This window comes from Onychomys torridus, chromosome 13, assembly GCF_903995425.1.
Source record: "Onychomys torridus chromosome 13, mOncTor1.1, whole genome shotgun sequence".
NCBI lineage: Eukaryota > Metazoa > Chordata > Mammalia > Rodentia > Cricetidae > Onychomys > Onychomys torridus.
The window spans coordinates 50858273-50879092 of NC_050455.1; the positions used below are offsets into that span (position 1 = coordinate 50858273).

Sequence of the window (20820 nt, forward strand, 5' to 3'; positions counted from 1 at the left end):
TTCACATAAAATACTGAAAGGTACAGATATTTCATATATGCCATCTGCCATTGTCAACATCCCTCACATTGGCAGTGTACAGCCTGGGTTTGGACAAGTGTATAATGATGTGTATCTACCACTGTGGCATTTTATAGAATTATTTCGTCACTGTACTAAAATCCTTGTGCTCTGCCTTTCAGCTCTTACTTTGAGCTTTACACCTGGCAGACCAGATCTTTCTATATCCATACTTTTTCATTTTCCAGAATTTCATGGAGTTAGAAGAACCCACTATCTAGCACCTGTAAATGGGCTTCTTTAACTTAGTAATTCATATTAAAATTCTTTTCATATGCTTTATGACTTGATAGCTTATTCTTCTACCTCTGAATAATGTTCCATTGTCAGAAGTGCTACAGTTTCCTCTACTCTCTCACTTAAGGACAGCTACGGTACCTTAAAGCTTTAAAAATTTCGAGCAAAGCTGATATAAATACCTATATATGTCTGCAAATACATACAGATTTCTGCAAATTTTAATATAATGGCTTATGAGCTTCAGAATTTTTCATATTCTTACATACATGACATCACGTCATCTGCAAGGACAGTTATTTCTTATTTTTATCTGTATAACCTTCATTCCCTCTTGTCATATTGCATTCCCTAAAACTTCCAGCACAGGGTTGAAAAGTAACAGAAAGAGTATATGCTAGTATCATTTCTGATCTTAACAGGAAAACGCTGGTTGAATGTGTTTATGGTTGTTCTTTATCAAACTGAGGAAGTTCCCTTTATTCCTAGTTTGCTGAAAACATTTACTTAGAATGGGTATTGAATTATGTGAAATGCCCTTTGTGCATTATTAACATGATCATCTGCTTTTTCTTGTTTAGTCTGCTGATGTGATAGATTGTACTGACTTCATTTTTTTTTTTTCATGCTGAAGATTGGACTCAGCGTCTTATTCATTCCAGGCAAAGCATTCTACCCATGATCCATATCCCCAGCCTTGAATTTTCAAGTACAATATCCCTTGCACACCCTAAGTAAATAAATGTGGGGGCCATACAAGTTCTTTTTGTACATTGTTAGGTTTTATTTGTTAAGACTTTGTTGAGGACTGTTGCATCTGTGTTCATGAATGATGGCTATGGTCTCAATAAGGTTTGTACCCTAAAGGCCATGTGCTGGGAGTCTGGTCCTCAATATAACAAACAGTATTGGAAGAGAATGGGTAGAAGTGGGGCCTAAACTGGGGGATTAGGTACGGCACCATCCTCAAAAGGGTTGACTATTACTTACAGGGGATGTGTCAGATCCCATGCTACTGTTTCATTCCCAGGAGAACCAATTGTTATAAAGTGGTGAGAGTATTCATGGCTCCTCCTCCTCCACATTTTCTCACACAGTTATTTCACATGCCCTACTCACCTTGTAGTGATGGAGGCCTGGGGTGGGCAGTGGCTTCCTCAATACCAGTATCATGGAATTTGGGCTTTCTAGCTACGGGGATCATAAGTCAATTCCATAGTTTTCGAGGTCAACCCACTCTCATATATATATATATTTAGAGCAAAGCAAAGTGGACAAAGACATTTTCTTTTGACTGTGTCTTTGGTCCCAGGAATAAAGTAATGCTACCCTCATGAAAAGGCTCATTCATTAGATAATCTCTCTGTTTCTGTCTTTGGAAGGATACTGTAGATAAATAATATAATTTCCTTCCTTCGCTGTTTGATAGAACCAACCAGCCAACACTTCTGAGCTTGGATCACTGTTTCAGAAGATTATTAGTTAGTAGATTTCATTCTGTTAAGTTAGATACATGTGGAGTATTCCATGCCAATTTCTTCTCTGTGAGTTTTGGTCTATTATGTATTTCAAGTAGTCTTTTTAATGTAGATTATCAAGTTTGTGGGCATTGAGTGTTTGATTATCCTTTCAACATCTACGGGGTCTGGAGTGATGTGCATCTCTCTAATGTTTGATGTAGTTGTTTGTGTCCTGTTCTCACAATGATGGCTAGTTTATCACTTTTTATTCACCTTTTCAAAACACTGACTTTTGGTTTTATTCAATTTTCTCTGTTGAGCTCATATTCTTAGTTTTATTGAATTGTGCTTTGACATTTCATATGTTATACTTACACTAGATTTAGTTGTTTTACACATATATAACTTAAATTCAAGTTCTATGTATGAAAGAAATGAAGTATCTGTCTTTTTGAGGCTGACTTGTTTAGATTAATGTAATATTTCTGTCTCCAGTTTTCTGTAAATTTCATTTTTATGACTGTCTAAAATTACAGTGTGTGTGTGTGTGTGTGTGTGTGTGTGTGTGTGTGTGTGTGTTATTTTATTCCTCTGTTGATTAGGAATCTAAGCAGGTCCCATTCCTTAGCTATCATACCTATTCAGCAATAAACACAGATAGTCCAGTATCTCTACCATATGCTGACTTAGATTTCTTGGGCTTTCTTTATGTATACACCCAGGAATGGAATATCTGGGCCATATGGTAATTCTGTTTTCTTGCAGTTTCTAAGGAACTCTCTAATAACTTCCATAGTGGCTGCACAATTTTACACTCACAGCAGTTGTGAATGATAGCTTCTCTTTCTCCACGTCTTCACTAGTGTTTGTTATTTGTTTACTTGATAACCATCATTCTGGTTGAAGTGACATGGAATCTCAAAGTACTTTTAATTTCCAGTTCCGATAGCTAAAGATGTTAAACAACTTTACAAGTGTTTATAGATCACATGTGTTTCTTTTTTTGAGAGGTGCCTATAGATTCATCAGCCCATTTGCTGGTCGGATAATTGGGGGTATCAGCATTTAATTGTTGTGGTTCTTTGTGGCAACATATTGCTTAATGTGTAGCCAGTAATGAATTTTTCTCCATTTTATAGTCTGTCTCTTGACTCTGAGAATTGTTTCCTTTGAATCCGGTTTCTTGGATTATTTCCTGTGCCATTAGAGTAAGAAAGTGTTTGTCTACAGTCCATCATTTAGGGAGACTGTACTTCTGGAAAGTGAACTTCACAAGTATTTCTCAGCCCTCCCTAACTATTTTCCGTGGAACTAATGGCTGGAACCGACAGAAGTTGGGCGTCCCGTGCTCTATCAGTTAGGCAGTTGGGTTTTCTGATGGTCAACTATGTTCAAACAACAACAACAACAAAAAACCCCAAACAAACAAACAAACCAAAAACAACAACAACAAAAAATGGCCAATGGTGGTGCATGCCTTTAATCCCAGAACTCTGGAGGCAGAGCCAGGCAGATCTCTGTGAGTTTGAGGCCAGCCTGGGCTACCAAGTAAGTTCCAGGAAAGGCACAAAGCTACACAGACAAACCCTATCTTGAAAAACAAACAAACAAAAAACAAATAAAGCTCTCTCTCCCTTTCTTTTTTTTATTTAAGAAATTATTTTATTCATTTTACATACCAACTCAGATCCCCTCTCATCCCCCTACTTCGTCTCCCTCCCTTTCTGAAATAGAGGGGGATTTTTCTCTCTTACTGTGAGAACCTGGCAAAATCTTTAGGAAGTAAAACTCATAAAACTGTGGCAGTCCCCACTGCTGGATCTCCTGGAGTTTTTCTCTCAGATGACACTCTGAGCCTCCATCAATCTGGTGACTACAGTCAGGCCTTCCCACCCATGATTGTCCTTGGAGGATGCTTTTCCTGTACCTTCTACACCTCTGTCTTGTGCATTTGGGGTTTAGCCCAGTGACCTCGGTTTAGTTTTATGTCTAGGAAGAGTTGAGAGTTCTATTATGTATTTATTTAAATTTGTGAAGCTTTTCACTTGTTAGAATAGAAGCTTTACATGGAAGCCAGGCAGAACATTTTTTCCCAATTTTATAAACACTGTTTTTTTCCTTAATTTTAAAACAACTTTATATCCATAGAGAATAGAAATAGTTTAGAAAACTATCTTCCTTTGGTCCATTGCCTCCTTAAGTTAACATTTCATATAAACTTGGTACATTTGTCAAAACTAGATAATTGCTAGTACTTTTTTTCTTTTGTTTTTTCGAGACAGGGTTTCTCTGTGTAGTCTGACTGTCCTGGAACTCACTCTATAGACCAGACTGGACTCGAACTCACAGAGATTCTTCTGCCTCCACCTCCTGAATGCTGGGATCAAAGGCCTGTACCACCACCACATGGCCTGACCAGTGCTTTCATTGGCACTCTAGACTTTATTTTTATTTACCTATTAGCAAGTCAGCTTGAAAACAACTTTGTTCTAAGTAGTCATTTTACATTTCAATTAAATTATTATATTCTAAAATAATGGCCTAGGGAGATATTTGAATTTTTTTTCTAAAATGTGCTAATTGGCCCAAGTTGGTATGCTGTTGGCTTGAAGTTTTTATTTTTGTCACATCGGCAATCATTTCATGCAGTCAACTCAGCAACTTCCACCACTACAAACCCCCTTCCTGAGGAGAGTCTTCACTCTCTATTATGGAGTGTTAAGGATTTCTATAGGGGCATGCAAACCAAGCCTATGTCCTTCCAGAGTGAAAAAGCTGAGGAAGGCAAGAAAATTCTACAACTTTTTGAGAACTACTCTGGTTGTCCACTCGGTTCTGGTTTCCGGATAGCAGAAATCACTAATTGTTGGTTTTTGTTGTTGTTTTTCAGGACTGGGGGTTGACATTAGAGCCTTCTTCATGCTAGGCAAGACTCTACCACTCAGTTACATCCCGGATAACTCACCTTTGTCTATAGGGAGCATAGGTAGTAAATGATGGGTAGAAATCTACAGAACACACTCCCCAGAATTTCTTTTAGGAGTTTTCTGTAGGCATATCCTACAGAAAATTGATTCTTGGTGCAAAGAAGATTTTCCAGTCTCCTTTTCAGAGAAAGGCCAAAACCCAGAAACAGCCACATCCAAAGTACTTCTGAAGGAGAGATGCATGGAGTAGATGGCTCTCTCTACCCAGCCCCAACCCAGAAACACACAGCACTGCCCATAGAGGACCTGACGCAGATGATCCAGATGTGGAACTGTGAGGATGGTACAGCACTTAAAGCCTGGGGGAGGACCAGTAGGACACTAATTGCCACTACCCTTTGTAACAAGTTAAAACGTCAGGCAATGCTATTATGCATCTAGTAAATATTTCCATAGATTCTAAGAGTTTTCATACTTCACGAGGTATCAAGAGCTATATACTAAATGTTGAGAATGAGGTCAGGGCACACAATTAATTGCAAAGTGGTCTGGATTCCAGCAGGCGTATGTTTAAATCTTGGCTCTGTGGCTCAATGATTGAGCAATTGAGTGACCTTTGGCACAACTTTTCCTCCTTGAGTTAAAGTCTTCCTTCCTCCAAAATGTGGACATTTAAAAATGGCCCTGACATTATGGTCAATATAAGAAATGCAATACTTCATTTAGTGTATACTAAAGAACATTTAGTGTAGGGTCAAGGGAAGAGTGGATGCGGGTTATCTCTTAGGACATGATGAGATGTGCACACCATTCCTCAAGAATCTCAGGAGGCCATGCATATACTAGACTAAACATCCAACAACGGCAGATAAAGCAGACAGGAAATGGTAAGGGAGAGCAACTGAGATGTGAGGCTAAAGTCCAGCAACAGCACTGACAACCTTCAAAGCTGGACTGAGGCTGGATGGAATGCTTAGGTGATGGACAGTGAACCAAGCAGTAGCTGCCTTGGGAAGGGTGGTGACATCAGAATCTCAGACCAGTCTCTAGAATGACAAGGACATGAGCAATGAGAGCAGCAGAGGTGATGACAGAGAGGAGAACTTTGCACAGGACAGTGGGGCCAGATGCTGACTTGAGTGTCTAAGGTGAGTCTGAGTTTATAGCCTGGACACATCAGTACTCTCAGCCTCATTGTAGAGGGTACACTATGGACACTCATAACTCCTTACCTGAAGCCTGTGCTCTGTGAAAGTCCTTGCTTCCACATCTTTTCCCTGTCTGCTCCTGGGTCTAGAGTGCCCTCACTGTTTCAACGGCAAAACATTATCAGGACCTATAGATTTTTTTCCTCGCTGCATATCCAGAATGAGAATTCTTCCTAACCCTCTGCCATAGCCACTCTACATCTTTTGAGCCACAGACTGGGCTGGGGACAGTTCAAAATCACCTGTGTTGAGTAAAATAATGTCACCCAATGAGGTGCACATCCCGTTCCCTAGTACCTGTGAATATGTTTTATCATTTGGCAAAAAACTGATTGTGATATGATTGAGCTCTGTGTCGTCTTGAGATGGGCAATGTTCTTAAGACAGTCTGGATGAACTCACTAGTTCTAAGTTTTCTTAGTGCCAAGCTCTGCTGACTCCCCACGGGAGGCCTTATCTTCTTATAGGAGGGAAGAGTGGGGTCTGTCCTTGGTGTGTGAAAATGAATAAAAAACTTATTAATTAAAAAAAAGAAGAGGGGCCGAGAGGAGCCAGCCAGAGAAGGAGCGCATAAAAATAGACAATTGGGCAAAGTGACGCTGTAAGCCCCGGAATGTGGGCAGCTTCTGGAAGGTGGAAGTGGCAAGGAATGAATTATTCCAAAGAGCATTCTGAAAGGGGGCAGATCTGCCGACACCTTCTTCTTAGCCCCATAAGACTCATTTTGGATTGCTGAGCTCTAGGACTGTAAGACTTTAAGTTTAAGCTGGGCGGTGGTGGCGCACGCCTTTAATCCCAGCACTTGGGAGGCAGAGGCAGGCAGATCTCTGTGAGTTTGCTACACAGGGAAACCCTGTCTCGAAAAACCAAAAAAAAAAAAAAAAAAGACTTAAGTTTATATTCTTTCTTTCTTTCTTTTTCTTTTTGTTTGTTTGTTTGTTTGTTTTTAGAAACAGGGTTTCTCTGTGTAGCTTGACGCCTTTCCTGGAACTCACTCTGTAGACCAGGCTAGCCTTGAACTCACAGGGATCTGCCTGCCTCTGCCTCCCGGGTGCTGGGCTTAAAGGCGTGCACCACCACCGCCTGGCTAGTTTATATTATTTCAAGCTTCTGTGTTTGGGCCTTTAATCTCTGCACTTGGGAGGCAAAGGCAGGCAGATCTCTGAGAGTTTGAGGCCAGCTTGGTCTACAGAGCAAGATCCAGGAAAAGGCGCAAAGCTACACAGAGAAACCCTGTCTCAAAACAAAACAAACAAAAACCAGAAAGGTAATAGAGCTCCCAATGTGCTATTGTGTCCCAGTCCAGCCTCCCTTATACCACAGCCTAATTATCCTACAAGACATGAGGTCCTCCTCTCTACTTACAGCCTGGCCTGTCTCCTGATTGCTCTTAGGATGAGGACAATGGTCCTTAGCATCGTGGGACTCTGCCAACAGCACACCTTTCAGTCAATGAATGCCCCTCCTCTGCTCCATCACTGTGGGGTTTGCCACTCTCTGTTGTTTGGATCTGCATTCTCTTCCCCTTGGCCTGGTGACCCCTTACCCACCTTTCAGTTCTCATCTCCTGCCATTTTCTCGGCCACACTACCCTGACACACTAACTGGGGTCATATCCTCCTCATATGCTCTCAGCACCCCCAGTTACTTCCTACCCTTAATGCTTCACACGTTTACAAATTTCCACCTGACGGCAGGTCTTACCGGATCCTGGGAGCTCTGCTGGGCAACAGTTGTGCCAGTTCTTTACCCCAGGTTCTTCCAGGCCTGGCACGGGGCCTGCGCCACAGCAGGCATGCATGTTAAAATGATGAGTAGCTGGATTAATACATGCCTAGCATTTGGAAATCTTGTTCCTTCATAAACATTGAAAAAAAAAAAAATACTCCGCTTCCCCCCAAGGTATCTCGGATACCAAGTGGCAGGGCTCCGATCTGCTTGAGGGTTTGATCTATTTAGATGGAGCTGCCTCTTACATTGCAAACATCTTCAGTGAGAGTGAGCAAGTGGAGCAAGTGCCGTTGCCCAGAAGAGGCCTAAGGCCCTATGTTCTAAAGTCTAAGCATTTCCCGGTGATGCCAGCCAGCCCAGGCAGGGAGAAGCAGCACTGTTGTGCTATTAATTATTGCTCTATCCAGGCTGCTCCAAGTTTGATACTAATTGCTTGGTGAACAAATTGGAGATTCGGGTAATCACCAAACTGAATGTGGCTCCTGTCGTGTTGGAATTAATTAAATCAAAGCAGACAGCTGCTTCTCTGTTGCTTGAGAAACAGCAGTGACTTCTCCCAGGTCATGAAACTTACCATATACAACCACTCTCTCACCAGGGTTGGCCCTCTGCTAGGTCAGCCTGGCAGTTAGATCCCACAGCAGAGCTGGGAGGCCTTGGTCATGCTGAGGAATGAAGACCTCTCCCTCGGTGTGTGTTCTTATAGCCATTGTGACATCTTGAAGGTTTTTTTTTTTTTTTTCCCATCCATGTGATTAGTTCACAGCAGGCATCAGGCAAACATGCATTCATTACTAAGGAATGGATTCTGCACTAAACCAGGAATTAAGTGCTGGGGGTCAAGAGGTTCAAGCTGGTTCAAGCTCTGCCCTTAGATATCTTATAAGCAGGCCATCATTGTTACTTATTATTCAATGTCTGGTTGTTATTAATAAGAGCTTGAGAGGAATTATCTCACTTAATGGCCATAACTCTCCAGGAAACTTGCAACAATTCACACAGCAAGTAAGAGGCAGAATCAGGATTTAGACGGAAGCATTCGCCCCAAGAATTCTCAACTATCCCACACATATCAACTTTTTCTTTTTTTATTTATAATTAATTTATTCTTATTTTATGTACATTGGTGTTTTGCCTGCATGTACATCTGTGTGAGCTGTGGGAGGGTGTCAGAGCTTGGAGTTACAGACAATTGTGAGCTGCCATGTGGGTGCTAGGAATTGAACCCGGGTCCTCTGGAAGAGCAATTAGTGCTCTTAACCACTGAGCTATCTTTCTGGTCACACGTATCAACTTCTTAACTATCCCATATCCTACTTGAACCTTAGGATAACTATATATCCTACTTGAATCTTAGGAAAGTCACATCTCCTGAGCTTGCTTTTCTTTACCAGTGAAGATTCTCCCATCCACTATGTGCCCAGCAGCTCGAAAGATGTTAATTAGACTCTTAACACAAGTAGTAGGCTGCAGGTTTCTTTTTCTCTCAATACTTGTTAAATTTGAGGATGTGTGGATGTTCACAGGTATGTCTGCAGGCAGCTGCCATTTGGGCCCTCTACCTAGAGAAACACTGTAGAAACATCATGGACCCTGTGACATCCTTATGGATCTATAAACAAATAGGATTCTTAAATTCAGGCAGGGTGAATGTTTACAGGGTAGCCATCCAGAGTATTGTAAATGTGTTCATACTGTCTCTTTTCCATCAAAGTAAAAACTCCTAAATTAAAAATGTGTAAATCATGGAGACATGGGAACAGGCAAGCCATGTCAGGACCTCTATAGGCTAAAATGCATACAGACTTTGTTCCTGGGTGGCCAAGGAAGCTAACTCTCCTCCCTTTCCTCGGTGCTTATAACCACCACAGCCTGGTAAGGCAGCCTTATTAAGTTGTCCGTATCCCCACAGTTAGGGATGGGGATTCATGAACCTCTTTCCACTTCATAGCACAACTGTTGTTGTTGGTTTTTGCTCTTTTAGGGGGCCTGCCACACAGCTCCCAAATAAATCACACATGGAGGCTTATTCCTAATTATGATTCCCATCTTTAGCTTGGCTTATTTCTTGCCAACTTCCCTTAACTTAAATCATCCCATCTACCTTTTGCTTTCTGGCCTTTTCCTGTTCTCTTACTTCTATAAATCTTACTCCGTAGCTTGCTGTGTAGCTGAGTGGCTAGCCCCTGGAGTCCTCCTCCTTCTTTGGCTCCTAGCTCCTTTCTCCTTCTCCTCTCCTCCCAGATTTCTCCTTCTATTCATTCTCTCTGCCCACCAGCCCCACCTATCTTTTTCTCCTGCCTTGCTATTGGCCATTCAGCTCTTTATTAGACCATCAGGTGTTTTAGGCAGGCACAGTCACACAGATTCACTGAGTTAAACAAATGCAACATAAAAGTCACACACCTTAAAATAATATTCCCCAACACATGACTTTTCACATGATCTAAATAATAGTTTTCTTTCTCATCAGGACATGCTTTTTGTATGAGCTTCATAGGGGAAGTGCCATTGGTTGCCAATGTGAGTGTTTTATTACTGTAGAGCTTGGCAGAATTTGGGACCGTGCTTTGGTTTTAATGTGGGGGCATTGCACACACTGTGACAGCCAGATCAGTAGCTCTGAGCTTCAGTCTTTTCATCTGTGAAATAAATCTGAGAAGCCAACACTTACAATTGGAAAAAATAATATAATTATTTTTATAAATATAAAAATGAAGTCAGTTATGTCATGACTAAAAATGGTCCCTGTCACCTTCATCCTTCAATAAATTGAGCTATGGATGATTTCTTCTTATTACTACTATTAAGTTTTTCTTTTTCTGCACAGGAATCTATGTCAGGGAGATCCTTATACCCTGGGTAGCAGCACAGCCCAGTTTTCAGGACTGCTTGGTTCTGAGCTATGGGCATGTTAGCCCATTAAGCAATGTTGCTCAGGAGCCAGGCCAACAGGTATGGGTCTGACATGGATTTAGCCCAGGCCCCACCACTTACTTACCATTCATATCTGGATCCTTTCTCAGCATCTCTGGGCATCACTTTTCTTCTTTATATAGCTTTGGTCTTTTTGGTTGCCTGGCATGGCCTGCCAAGCTGCAGTGATTGTGAAAAGAACATGTAGGCAGTGTCCTTACAGGAGTGTGTGCTCACAAATCAGGGAGAGCAAATAAGGAATCTTCTAGGCCTTGGGGTCTTCTAGGTGTTCCCAACAAAGAAAATAAAAGAAGAAAATACTTTAGCAGTTCAGAGCTATGCATATATGGTCATCAACACAACATACTCTTCACTCTAGGAGCCATTGAGGGGAAGCTAGATCTGGAACAGTGTTAGCTTTGCATGTTGAGCTTCTGATATGGGCCACTCCCATGCTTTGTGCTGCCTTCTCTGTGCAGTGATACTGTGAAGAATGCATCATACCCTCGGTGCACAAGAGAAAGGAAAGGCATAGCGAGGTGGAACAATTCACCAACTATCACATTGTCGGTGACTGGCAGAGCCCGATGGGAGGCTGAGTTTGTCAGGATCCAGTGGAAGTCTTAGTCAGCCTCTTGCACAGCACAGTATTCTAGATAATGAGATGCACAAACACAGGGCAGTCAGAGAGAAGCTTCAAGGGTAAATCTCATAAAGTGGAAAATAACATATGACTGAGGGTAACGACTTTCTATGCAGAATCTGATTGCTTATTGTTGCCTGGGCCACAGCACCATCTTTCTTCTCTCCCCCGAGTCGCTGATGGAAAACATCAGTCATCTCTCTCTCTTGCCTGCCCCCTTTCCATCAATTGTTATGAGCAGTATGATGGCATTTCAGTTACTGATGAGTCATATATACGACACAGTACTCGCACTGAAACTGGAAAATTCTCGTTTCCTGATGACCTTGTATTTCCTGTGTTATAGTGTTCATTATATTCTGCACAGGATTTTAGCCTAGTCAATGGCTGTATCATAGAAGTTGGAGTGTAGTGGGGGTACACTCTCTAGCTTAGATGGATTCCCTCTATGATGCTTGTACCATGATTACATCACTTAATGTTACATTTTCCAGGATGCATCCCTGTCATTAAGGAGAGTATGACTATACTCTCAACAGAGCATCCAGCCAGAGGAAGCCTATTTTAAGGTCATTTGGACCATTGCTTTGCTCAAACTCCTCCTGGGCAGTAAAAAGCCAAAGACTACCATAGGGATCTTCAAGGTTGCCTCACCCCAACACTGGTCCTGGATATCTTGCAGATATCCACTCTTTCCACTACTCCTTTTCCTTCTGTTCCCTTGCCCCACCCCCTGCCCTAATCCTTGCTGTTCTTCCAAATTCCAGCCAAGATCTAGCTTAAGAACATCTGCATAAATCTGCACAACAGCATGCTCTGAATATTGCAGGGCATGGCGTTGTAGCACAATAGTAAGTACATTTGCTGTGGATGACTGACCGATAAATAAAACACCAATTGGCCAGTAGCTAGGCAGGAAGTATAGGCGGAACTAGCAGAGAAGAGAATTGAGAGAACAGGAAGGCAGAGAGGAGGAGATGCCATCCAGGGAGCATCATGTAAAGGCAGCAGGTAAAGCCACGGAACAAGTGGCAACATATAGATGAACAGGAATGGGCTGAGTATAATAATACGAGCTAGACAATGGTAGGCCTGAGCAGTTTAAATAATATGAGCATCTGTATGTTTATTTTATAAGTGGGCTACAGGACTGCAGGGGCTTGGCGGGACCTGGAGAGAAGAACTCTAGCTACATACATTCAATGTCCCTAGGCAATGGGTGGAATGCTCAGCTGATTGTAGTCTGCTGTAGGACCACTGACACCATATGAGGGTCCACCTCCTCTACCTGAAATATCTTCCTCCCAGTGGTTGCTAAAATTACTTCCCAGTGGGAGACAGAGTAATGTCTACCTCTTCTCCTAAGGTCCCAATGACAAACTGAGGCAGAATTCCACCAGAATTCATTCTGGGAAGCCAAAAAATGTATTGGACTTCCTTACAGAGCATAGGTGAGGAGTTATTTACAGGAGTGTGGGTAAGTGTCCCCCAATGGGCCACAACTGGAGGTCTTTGCCCAGCAGGCATGAAGGCTTCCCCATGACCACAAAAAATGCAGTATACATATATACAACACACACACACACACACACACACACACACACACACACACACACACACACACGCTCCTCCTCCAGACTATGTGCAGAGTTGTTCCTTGGTATGGAGGCAGTTGGACACTCAGGAGGTAGTGTAAGTTATAAACAATCCCAGATGGGATGATTTTTTTCAAAGGGGGCACAAATGAATGCCCCAAGATGGCAGTTGCTTGATGTGGAGGACAGCCACTCACAACACCAGTGGTATCTATCTTCTCTCCTCTATCTAGGTTACAGGGTGTAGTCTGGAATTAGAAACCACAGTAGATAGTTGAACAAACACATTTTAGCGCAGCACTAGAAAATTACTGGAAGGGCTTATTCATGTCCAGTTTGGAGTTGTTCTGACAAGTGGCACAGGAACTGCTTTGGAAAAAGGAATCTGGTTTCCCAGGTCTGTCATTCACTCTTTGTAAACTAGGCCTGGTTCCCCAAAGATGCCATTTTCCCACCTTTAACTTAGACAATCTAGGTAAGTCCTTTGGTTTTTCTTCTCTGTGAAGTTCCATCCCATTCCACTCCCACCTCTCTATGCCCTCAAATACATTCAAGAAAGGGGAGTAGAGAGTAGATGGGGTGCTTCTGATGCCTTTGGAGGATGCCTGTTGAATTCTCATGCCTTCTTTCCTTCCTCCTTAGGTATACAGTTTTGCACAGTGGGCATCACCAGGAACTGGAGAAATTGCCCATACACAATGACCCAGAGTCCCTGGAATCATGCTTTTGATTGAAGACGTGGCTTGCCATTTAGCCATTCATTCCCATTCATGTCTGCCTGAACAGGATACCCTGGAACCACTCTTGACCCTGGTCATCACCAGTGAAGCTTGAAGAATGGGGCGCCAGGGCGGTACACAGGTACTCAGAAGACAGTGTTCAGTGGAACATGGACCCAGCACGTCAAGGATTTCAGAACTGTGTGGGGACTTCAGATATCATCAGACCCAGCATCCTACCCAGAGCCCAAGTGGCACCACTCATTGCCTACTGACACGGGGTCGGTCTCTGCTCATACCTCTCCAGGGACAGGAGCTCACTACCTCCAAACACAGTCCCTTCTGTGGTGGGAATGAGCTAATTGTGTGGAAGTTCTGTCATTCATCAGCACCCAAGTCTGTGGCTGCTCTAGCTTCCGTCAGGGCAGTGCTGTTGGTCTCCTCTTCCTCCCAGAAAGCCTTAGACGTTGGAAGAAAATAACCTGCCACCTGCCCGCCCCTCTCAGTCTTCTCTCTCAATGGACCATCTCCAGTTTCCTCTTCGCTCTGGCCGTCTTCTGGACATGCTTTAGCGGGCTCCGGATGCCTGTCTAGAAGCACTCAAGTACTGACATGGAAGGCGTCAGGAATTTTGGCTTACAGCCATGAACATTTTCTTTTCCTTCCCTCCCTCCCTCCCTCCTTTCCTTCCTTCCTTCTTTCTTTCCTTCCTTCCTTCTTTCTTTCCTTCCTTTTTTCTTTCTTGATCATAGCATACTACTTGAGGTAACAGTTCCCCCTTGAGGATAAATTTTAAAGATTCAGCTTAGGTTTTGCCTTTGGACCCATTACCAAGAGACCTCTATACAGCTAGTTGTGTGTGTGTGTGTGTGTGTGTGTGTGTGTGTGTGTGTGTGTTCACACATGCATGCATGTGTGTGTAAAGTTGTCATTTGTACTAGTGATTGTGTCACCTGGAATGAATCTTTGTTTGTTTCCCCTCCACGACAGTGGACTAGGACCCTGATTGCTATGAACGTTGACAAAGAACAGTCTCACAACTCAAGATTAAGGAGCAGGAGTGGGGCAGTGGATGGAGAGATGGCTCAGTGTTTAAGAGACGAGCACTTGTTGCTCTGGCAGAAGACCCAAGTTTGGCTCCCAGCATCCACATGGTGGCTCACAACCATTTGTTGCTCCAGTTCCAGGGGATCTGACACCACTTCTGACTGTCCCAGGCTCCTGCATACACATGGTGCACATACATACATACACTCAGGCACACACACATACACATTCACACACTAAAACAAAACAAAATAAAATATAATAAAACGTTAAGGAGATTGCCTTTTAAGGATGATCAGGGTCCTGTGCTGAACAAGCCAATGGTCTAGTCCTAGGCTATTTTCTGTTTTGAGCAAAGAACAAATCAATCTTTCTGTATTGGGAATTGTCATTGAGCCCTGCCTTTGGAGCTACTATGGTTCCATTTTACACACATTTTTGTAGAGTGTCGTTTGTTCCAAACTCCAAGATATGTTTTCTCTTCCATGCTAAAAGTGTCATCAACTTCTTTGTCTTGGTTAAGTTATTTCTGAGAGAGAGAGAGAGAGAGAGAGAGAGAGAGAGAGAGAGAGAGAGAGAGAGAGAGAGAGACTTGAGACTCACAAACGTTTTTCTTTTATTTCTGCAGACAAAGGCAGCTTGGTTTACTGCTGTGAAACGGAGGGAGCGGGGAAGGTGGGCATAGCGTGGCATTCTTGCCGTTTTAACTCCCCATCTTTTCCCTCTTCTCTCTCCCACTCTTCCACCCTCCTCCCTTCTTCCCCCCCTTATACTTTATTGAGATAGGTTTTTTTTTTCATAGCCCAGGCTGGCCTCAAACTCATTGTGCAGCTGAGGCTGAACTGAGCTCCTAATCCTCCTACCTCCATCCTCCAAGTGTTGGGGCCACAGGTTTGAGTCACCCTACAAGTTTCCCTTACCTTTCTACTTCCTGTGTCGTTCCTTCTTCCCCTGTGATGAAGGTCACAATGGCCTCTTTGTCCCTGTTTAATCTATGAAGGAAGAACTCACTGGCTGTCTTCCTTTTCCCCATCTTCAGATACGGGGAGAAGAATGTCAAAACCCACAAAGAAATGAAGTGACCAACCGTCTAGGTTTAACATGGAAAGTCTCTCATATCCCAAGGCATTCCGCAGCCCTTGGCAAATTAAGGATAGTCACCATACTTATGGGACCTTTCTCTATCAAAAACCACTAAACTCCTTGGATCTGAGTCCCTGTCTGTCTTTTCATGAAAAACTGGAGAAAGGGACTTGGGACGAGCAGACATGGTGATAAACCAAATGCAAATTCAAGAGACAAGAGTGGATTCATTCTATCTGGAGAACTGCTACACAGCATTAGTTCCACCCACGGCTTCCAGGAATCCAGACAGCACAGCTTGAGTGTGGAAGATGCAGAAGACACACAGCAGCCCAGGTTTCGAGGAGACCTAAACGTGTCCTCTTCCTAAGAAGCTCCTGTCAGGAAGCCTGCTGTGTTAAGATGAGATGTTACCAGGGAAGAGGAGGCTGTGGTCCAGCTACTCTAACCAGATGAACACTGGCAACCACTTTTGATGTTTAATAAAGTCTGCTTCCATGCCAGGGATAGAGGGATTCACTATGCTTTCTCTACATTTGACTTTGCAGTCCTTAGGAATGCCCAGTTCTGAAGATCCCACCTCATCTTGCTGGAAGCCAGAATGATCCAAGGCTCAGAGGTCCTGAAGAAAGACAAAAAGAATGCTAGTTCTTTGCCCTTGCTTAGGAGCAGACTTGGCAAGGGCCAGTCTTGGCCTGGGCCTCAAAGGATTAAGGTTTCAGTTCCTAGGAACCCAGCTTTTTCCCTCTGAAGGGCTGTGGTTATCAGTCCTAAGGCAGCTGTGTCTGAGATATCCTGTGTTCTCTTGCCAGCATTATCTGATTTAGCTTTCTACTGACCTTGACCATTCTCCCTCAGCAAATAGGATATATCAAATGCTTTACTTCTTAATAAGCTTGCTCGGTATAAGACATAGCGTGTTCAAGACCTGTCAACCCCAGCTTCCTACCTTCTCCTCTGGCCCTCCCTCCGAGAATGCTGGTACTTAAGAACAACTGCTGGTCCAGGTCACGAACCCTCTCCATTAGCAACTAGAAAGGAAAAGAAAGAAAAACCTACCAGGTATTGGTTAAAACAAACTAACAAAGCCAACTAGGAGATTTCAGCTTCACCACTCATTAACATTTCCACCTCCTGCTGCCAACTTGCTCTGTCCTGAAGCAAAGAACCATCTGGGAAATGGGGTAGGGCAGGGCATTGTGTGTAGGTGACAGAGGAGACTCAATGAAAGGCCAGAGAGCGGAGACCACCAAATCACCTGGAATAGTCTTCAAGTGAGGAGAAAATGTCTTCTTGGCACTGTGCTATCTAGCTATTTCTCTTTGGTATTGTGGGCTCTCTTAGGTGAGAGACGGAAAGAGCTTTTCTTTTCCTCTGTTACTTCGATTGGCTGTGGTCAAAATCTGCCCCAAAACACAGGGTCTAGGAGGAAATAAAAGATCGGTGCATTTGGCCAAAAGTGTCCTCTTTGCACACAGTCTAGAAAACTAAGTATTGATTTGAATGTGAACAATGCAGGGACAAACTTGAAGAGCTGGGTTCAGGCACACTCTTGCTCTGTCCCTGAGCAGAACTTGCCTCACTCTATTCTTCTACAAAATGCAAATGGTCACTGAGCTGGCTGGATCTGTGTGACTGTGCCAACATGGATAGCCAAGGGCCACTGTTACAAGTTTGGCTAAATACACGTTTTGCCTGTTCTGCTGATTACATAATATCTTCATTTCACTTACAGAAATTGAGTTTAGAAGGCAACGGTTTATCAGATCCAAAATGGAAAATGAGTTTTATTTTCTGTAAATAGAAAGCAGCCATAGAGATAAACTAATAAAAATAAGACCAAACTATTAAATTCTAACCAGATGTCAACACTCAGAGCGTGTCCCCTGCCTCTGCATGTCCCAGGAAGACAAATGTGTCAGTAGACTCCCCCTATCTCCCCTCTGGGAGAATTCAGAGGATGAACTCCAAACTACAGGAATTCATCGATTTAACACAAGTTACGTTCCATGTGTTTGGAAACAAAGATAGAAGGGAAAGAAACTGCTTAATATTTTTATTAGTATTATATACTTCATCCAGATTGTGTCTCCTTCTACTCTAGCTCCTTCTGAACTTATTGAACAGTAACAGAAGCTTACTAATGAACTCCTTTCTGCTGGACATTCGGTTAAGTGCTTTCCATGGATTTTCTCATAAAAAACCTTTACAAGTACCCAAATGGCTCCCACTAAAAATGAACAAACCTCAGCAGAGACATCATCTGGTGACTGACCAGACAGGTATGGATGTGGGATGTAGGCCCAGGCCCCTCGATTCTAAGCCCACCACTCCCAGGGGCCTTCAATGCTAGGATGCCTTCACTCTACATTGACGTAAAGGGCTGTGCTAGGAGAGAGAGGGGGACAAGCTCTAAGTACTTTCCGTCTCTTATCACCTTGGGACCCGGAGTTGTGCCTGTTCTGGTCTGAGCTCTGCCATTCATATGCCCTCTTTTTTTTTTTTTCCCCCTCTGGATGTCGTTTCCATTAATTAAATGATGGGGGTATTCTGGTCCATGGATGAGCAGCAGGAAGGCTCTCTAGTACCAGGGGTGCCTGAGGTTACTGAACAGTCAGCAGCAGACTGACAGGCAAACGGATGAACCCTGACCATCGCAAACCATCACCAAGGCGCCCTGCAGAAGGCAATCTGAATTTGCCATACTTCTTGGTTGAATTTAAACTAGTTGGCGCCAGCCCGATTTTCCTAGTATCTATCCACCACCACAGGCACTTTACAATTGATCTGCCCTTTCCCAACATCTCAGAGCCTCACAATAGCTAGCGGTGTGAGAGATCATCGGTTCAGTTTTATAAACAAGACTTTGTCACAGCAAGTGACTTGCCCAAGGCTGTATGGCAGAAGATGGATGGAAAACACATTAGGTCCTCCTAACCTAGCACAGTGATTATTTTCCCCCCTCTACATAAATTATAGTTTATATAAATGATGCATTTATGCAATCTATTCCCACCATAAAAAGTCCCATAACACAGATAAATACTCTTGACCCTAGCTAAGTCCCACTTCATTCCCAAGGCAGGTGGGGGTGGGGGTGGGGTTATCACTTGGCATATGTGATTTGGTAATTTGTGGTTTTGTTTGCTGTTGTTTATGACTAAGGTGATGCTGTATGTACTCTGCTACTGGCCTTGCAATTGTCAACCCCACACATCACTTCACATCAATTCTTGTGTGCTTCATGCTGCCAGCCTGGGAGAGCAGGCAATTCAATAGCTGACGGTATCCAGTGTCTTCCACAAGGCCAGCGGGACTGGTTTTAGGATGAAGCGGCAGCTCAGACATAGCAGTTGTCCTGTTGGCAGGAGCCAGCCCCAGAGTGGGACTCACCTGACTTCCTTCCCCCTTGAGGGACTGTTTGGAGTCAGACTGAAAAAACTCTGCTTCCAGTCATCCCTAAGCACCTGGATGTTTAGCAAGTATAGGAGGTATGATAACCAACACCTCAAAACGATGTCAAGTGTGACCTCCTTTCCAAGGCCTGATTAGTTCTCAAAGATTGCTGCCCTAGGATAGAGTCTAAGGGACATTATGGAAATATTAAGAAAAAAAATTACAAAACACACACACACACACACACACACACACCCAGAAAACCAAACAAAACACTTATAATAAACCTGGGATTATACTGGGTGCTCCCACTGGACCCTCACCACTGCCTGGTGGGAGTGGGTAACTGTTACCACCTTACAAATGAGGAAAGCTGAGGCTCCAGCACAAGGCTCTCCAGCACAGACCACTGTCTCCTGATCAGAGCTGTTGTCTGAGGAAATTAGATCTGAACCCAGGACTTCTGCCTCCATGTACGGAGTCACTTAGCCCCATATGCCTGGCAGCATGTGATACATGGTTCTTTCTGATTCTGACACTCAGAGGTCATCTGTGAACTATTTTAAGGCCTTTGTAGAAACAGGCCATTGTACCACACTGCTGCTGAAGAAACAGAATGGATGGAGAACTCTCCATCAGGCATTACTAAACTGGCCAAGATATGGTCTGTACGCCTTCAAAATGGTTTTTGCTTTTTAATGTCTGCGTTGAAATCCAAGAGTATTATTTTGTGATGTGAATATTATGTGGAATTCAAATTTCTATCTATAAATAAAGTTTTGTCGTAATATGGCCATCTTTGTGTACTGTTCATGGCTTTCACACATCCGAGGATGTCTATGGCCCACTGAGCACAAATTATTTACTATCTAGTCCACACAGGTTGCTGGCCTTGCTATAAGGCCACCACTACTGGCTTATTCATCTACATTTCCTAAGTGTTTAGGAGAGTGTGCGGCTTCCGCTGTCTACCTTCAGGACCTTTACAAATGATCTTAGTGCCCTCCCCCCCCATCCTATTTAATGAATCTGTAAGATCGGTAACCTGAGTAAAGTTAAAGAGCAGTGGCCTCCTGTGGCCAATATGAGCATTACTTACATGAAGTCCTTGCTACAGTGACAGGAGAAAACTACAGACAGGTTGATTCTTGCTGAGAACTGTAGGTTATTATTCTTCATTTGTTTGCAGCCTCTTACTGAGCAGTTATAACCTGAACAGTGAACTAAAAATAATGCAAGGAAAAAATGAACTAATTATATTTAAGATTTTTAAATTCTTACATGTCAAGAATTTTCAAAGCTGTGAAGTAAAGACGTTAGACACAGGCACCTATTATCCAAGAGTTTGGTGTTAGGGAACCTCACCGGCACACCTGCCTTCTGTCATTAGTAAGTCAATACAGCTGGGATCGAAACCACAAATTCATGTCCTACTCAGGGAACACCAAGTCCTGAGCAAGGATGACTGGTGTTTCCTTTCTTGGCCTCAATTAATCCCCAGAAAAGGGAAGGGGCTGTATAAATCCTTAAAGACCTGACACTTTCTACAGACACAATTCCTTTTGTCTTTAGATTTTGGCTTCCGAAGCCTGTTAAGGTCACTTATTTACCAAATGGCAAAGCCATTTGGTGATGCCCCCAAGAGTAAAGAGCACTGTCGCTGTCACGTGGGGGCAGCTTTAGCCCTGAGAGAAAGGCAGCTCCTCCGACATAGCCCATCATTTTCCCAGCACTCTGTCGCAGCTCTGCATGCACTAGGCATGCATCTCCTGGCCTCATTTTCAAAAGGGATCAGCAG

The 20820-nt window shown here is 43.3% G+C and overlaps 1 protein-coding gene and 1 long non-coding RNA gene across 2 annotated transcripts in view; both read left to right on the top strand.

Annotated features, from left to right (window-relative positions):
• The window catches only part of Htr4 (5-hydroxytryptamine receptor 4), a 204423-nt gene extending 190232 nt beyond the window's left edge, over positions 1 to 14191 (top strand). Inside the window, exon 7 of the mRNA XM_036204236.1 lies at positions 13420 to 14191. Coding sequence (XP_036060129.1) covers positions 13420 to 13507 — 88 coding nt within the window. The 3' untranslated portion in view covers positions 13508 to 14191. The remainder of the gene's footprint in view (positions 1 to 13419) is intronic.
• A 1143-nt stretch (positions 14192 to 15334) lies between these two features.
• LOC118594708 lies at positions 15335 to 19816 on the top strand. Its single transcript, XR_004946407.1, has 2 exons — positions 15335 to 17908; positions 18792 to 19816. It is a non-coding gene; the product is annotated as an uncharacterized LOC118594708 (long non-coding RNA).
• The last annotated feature ends 1004 nt before the right edge of the window (positions 19817 to 20820 follow it).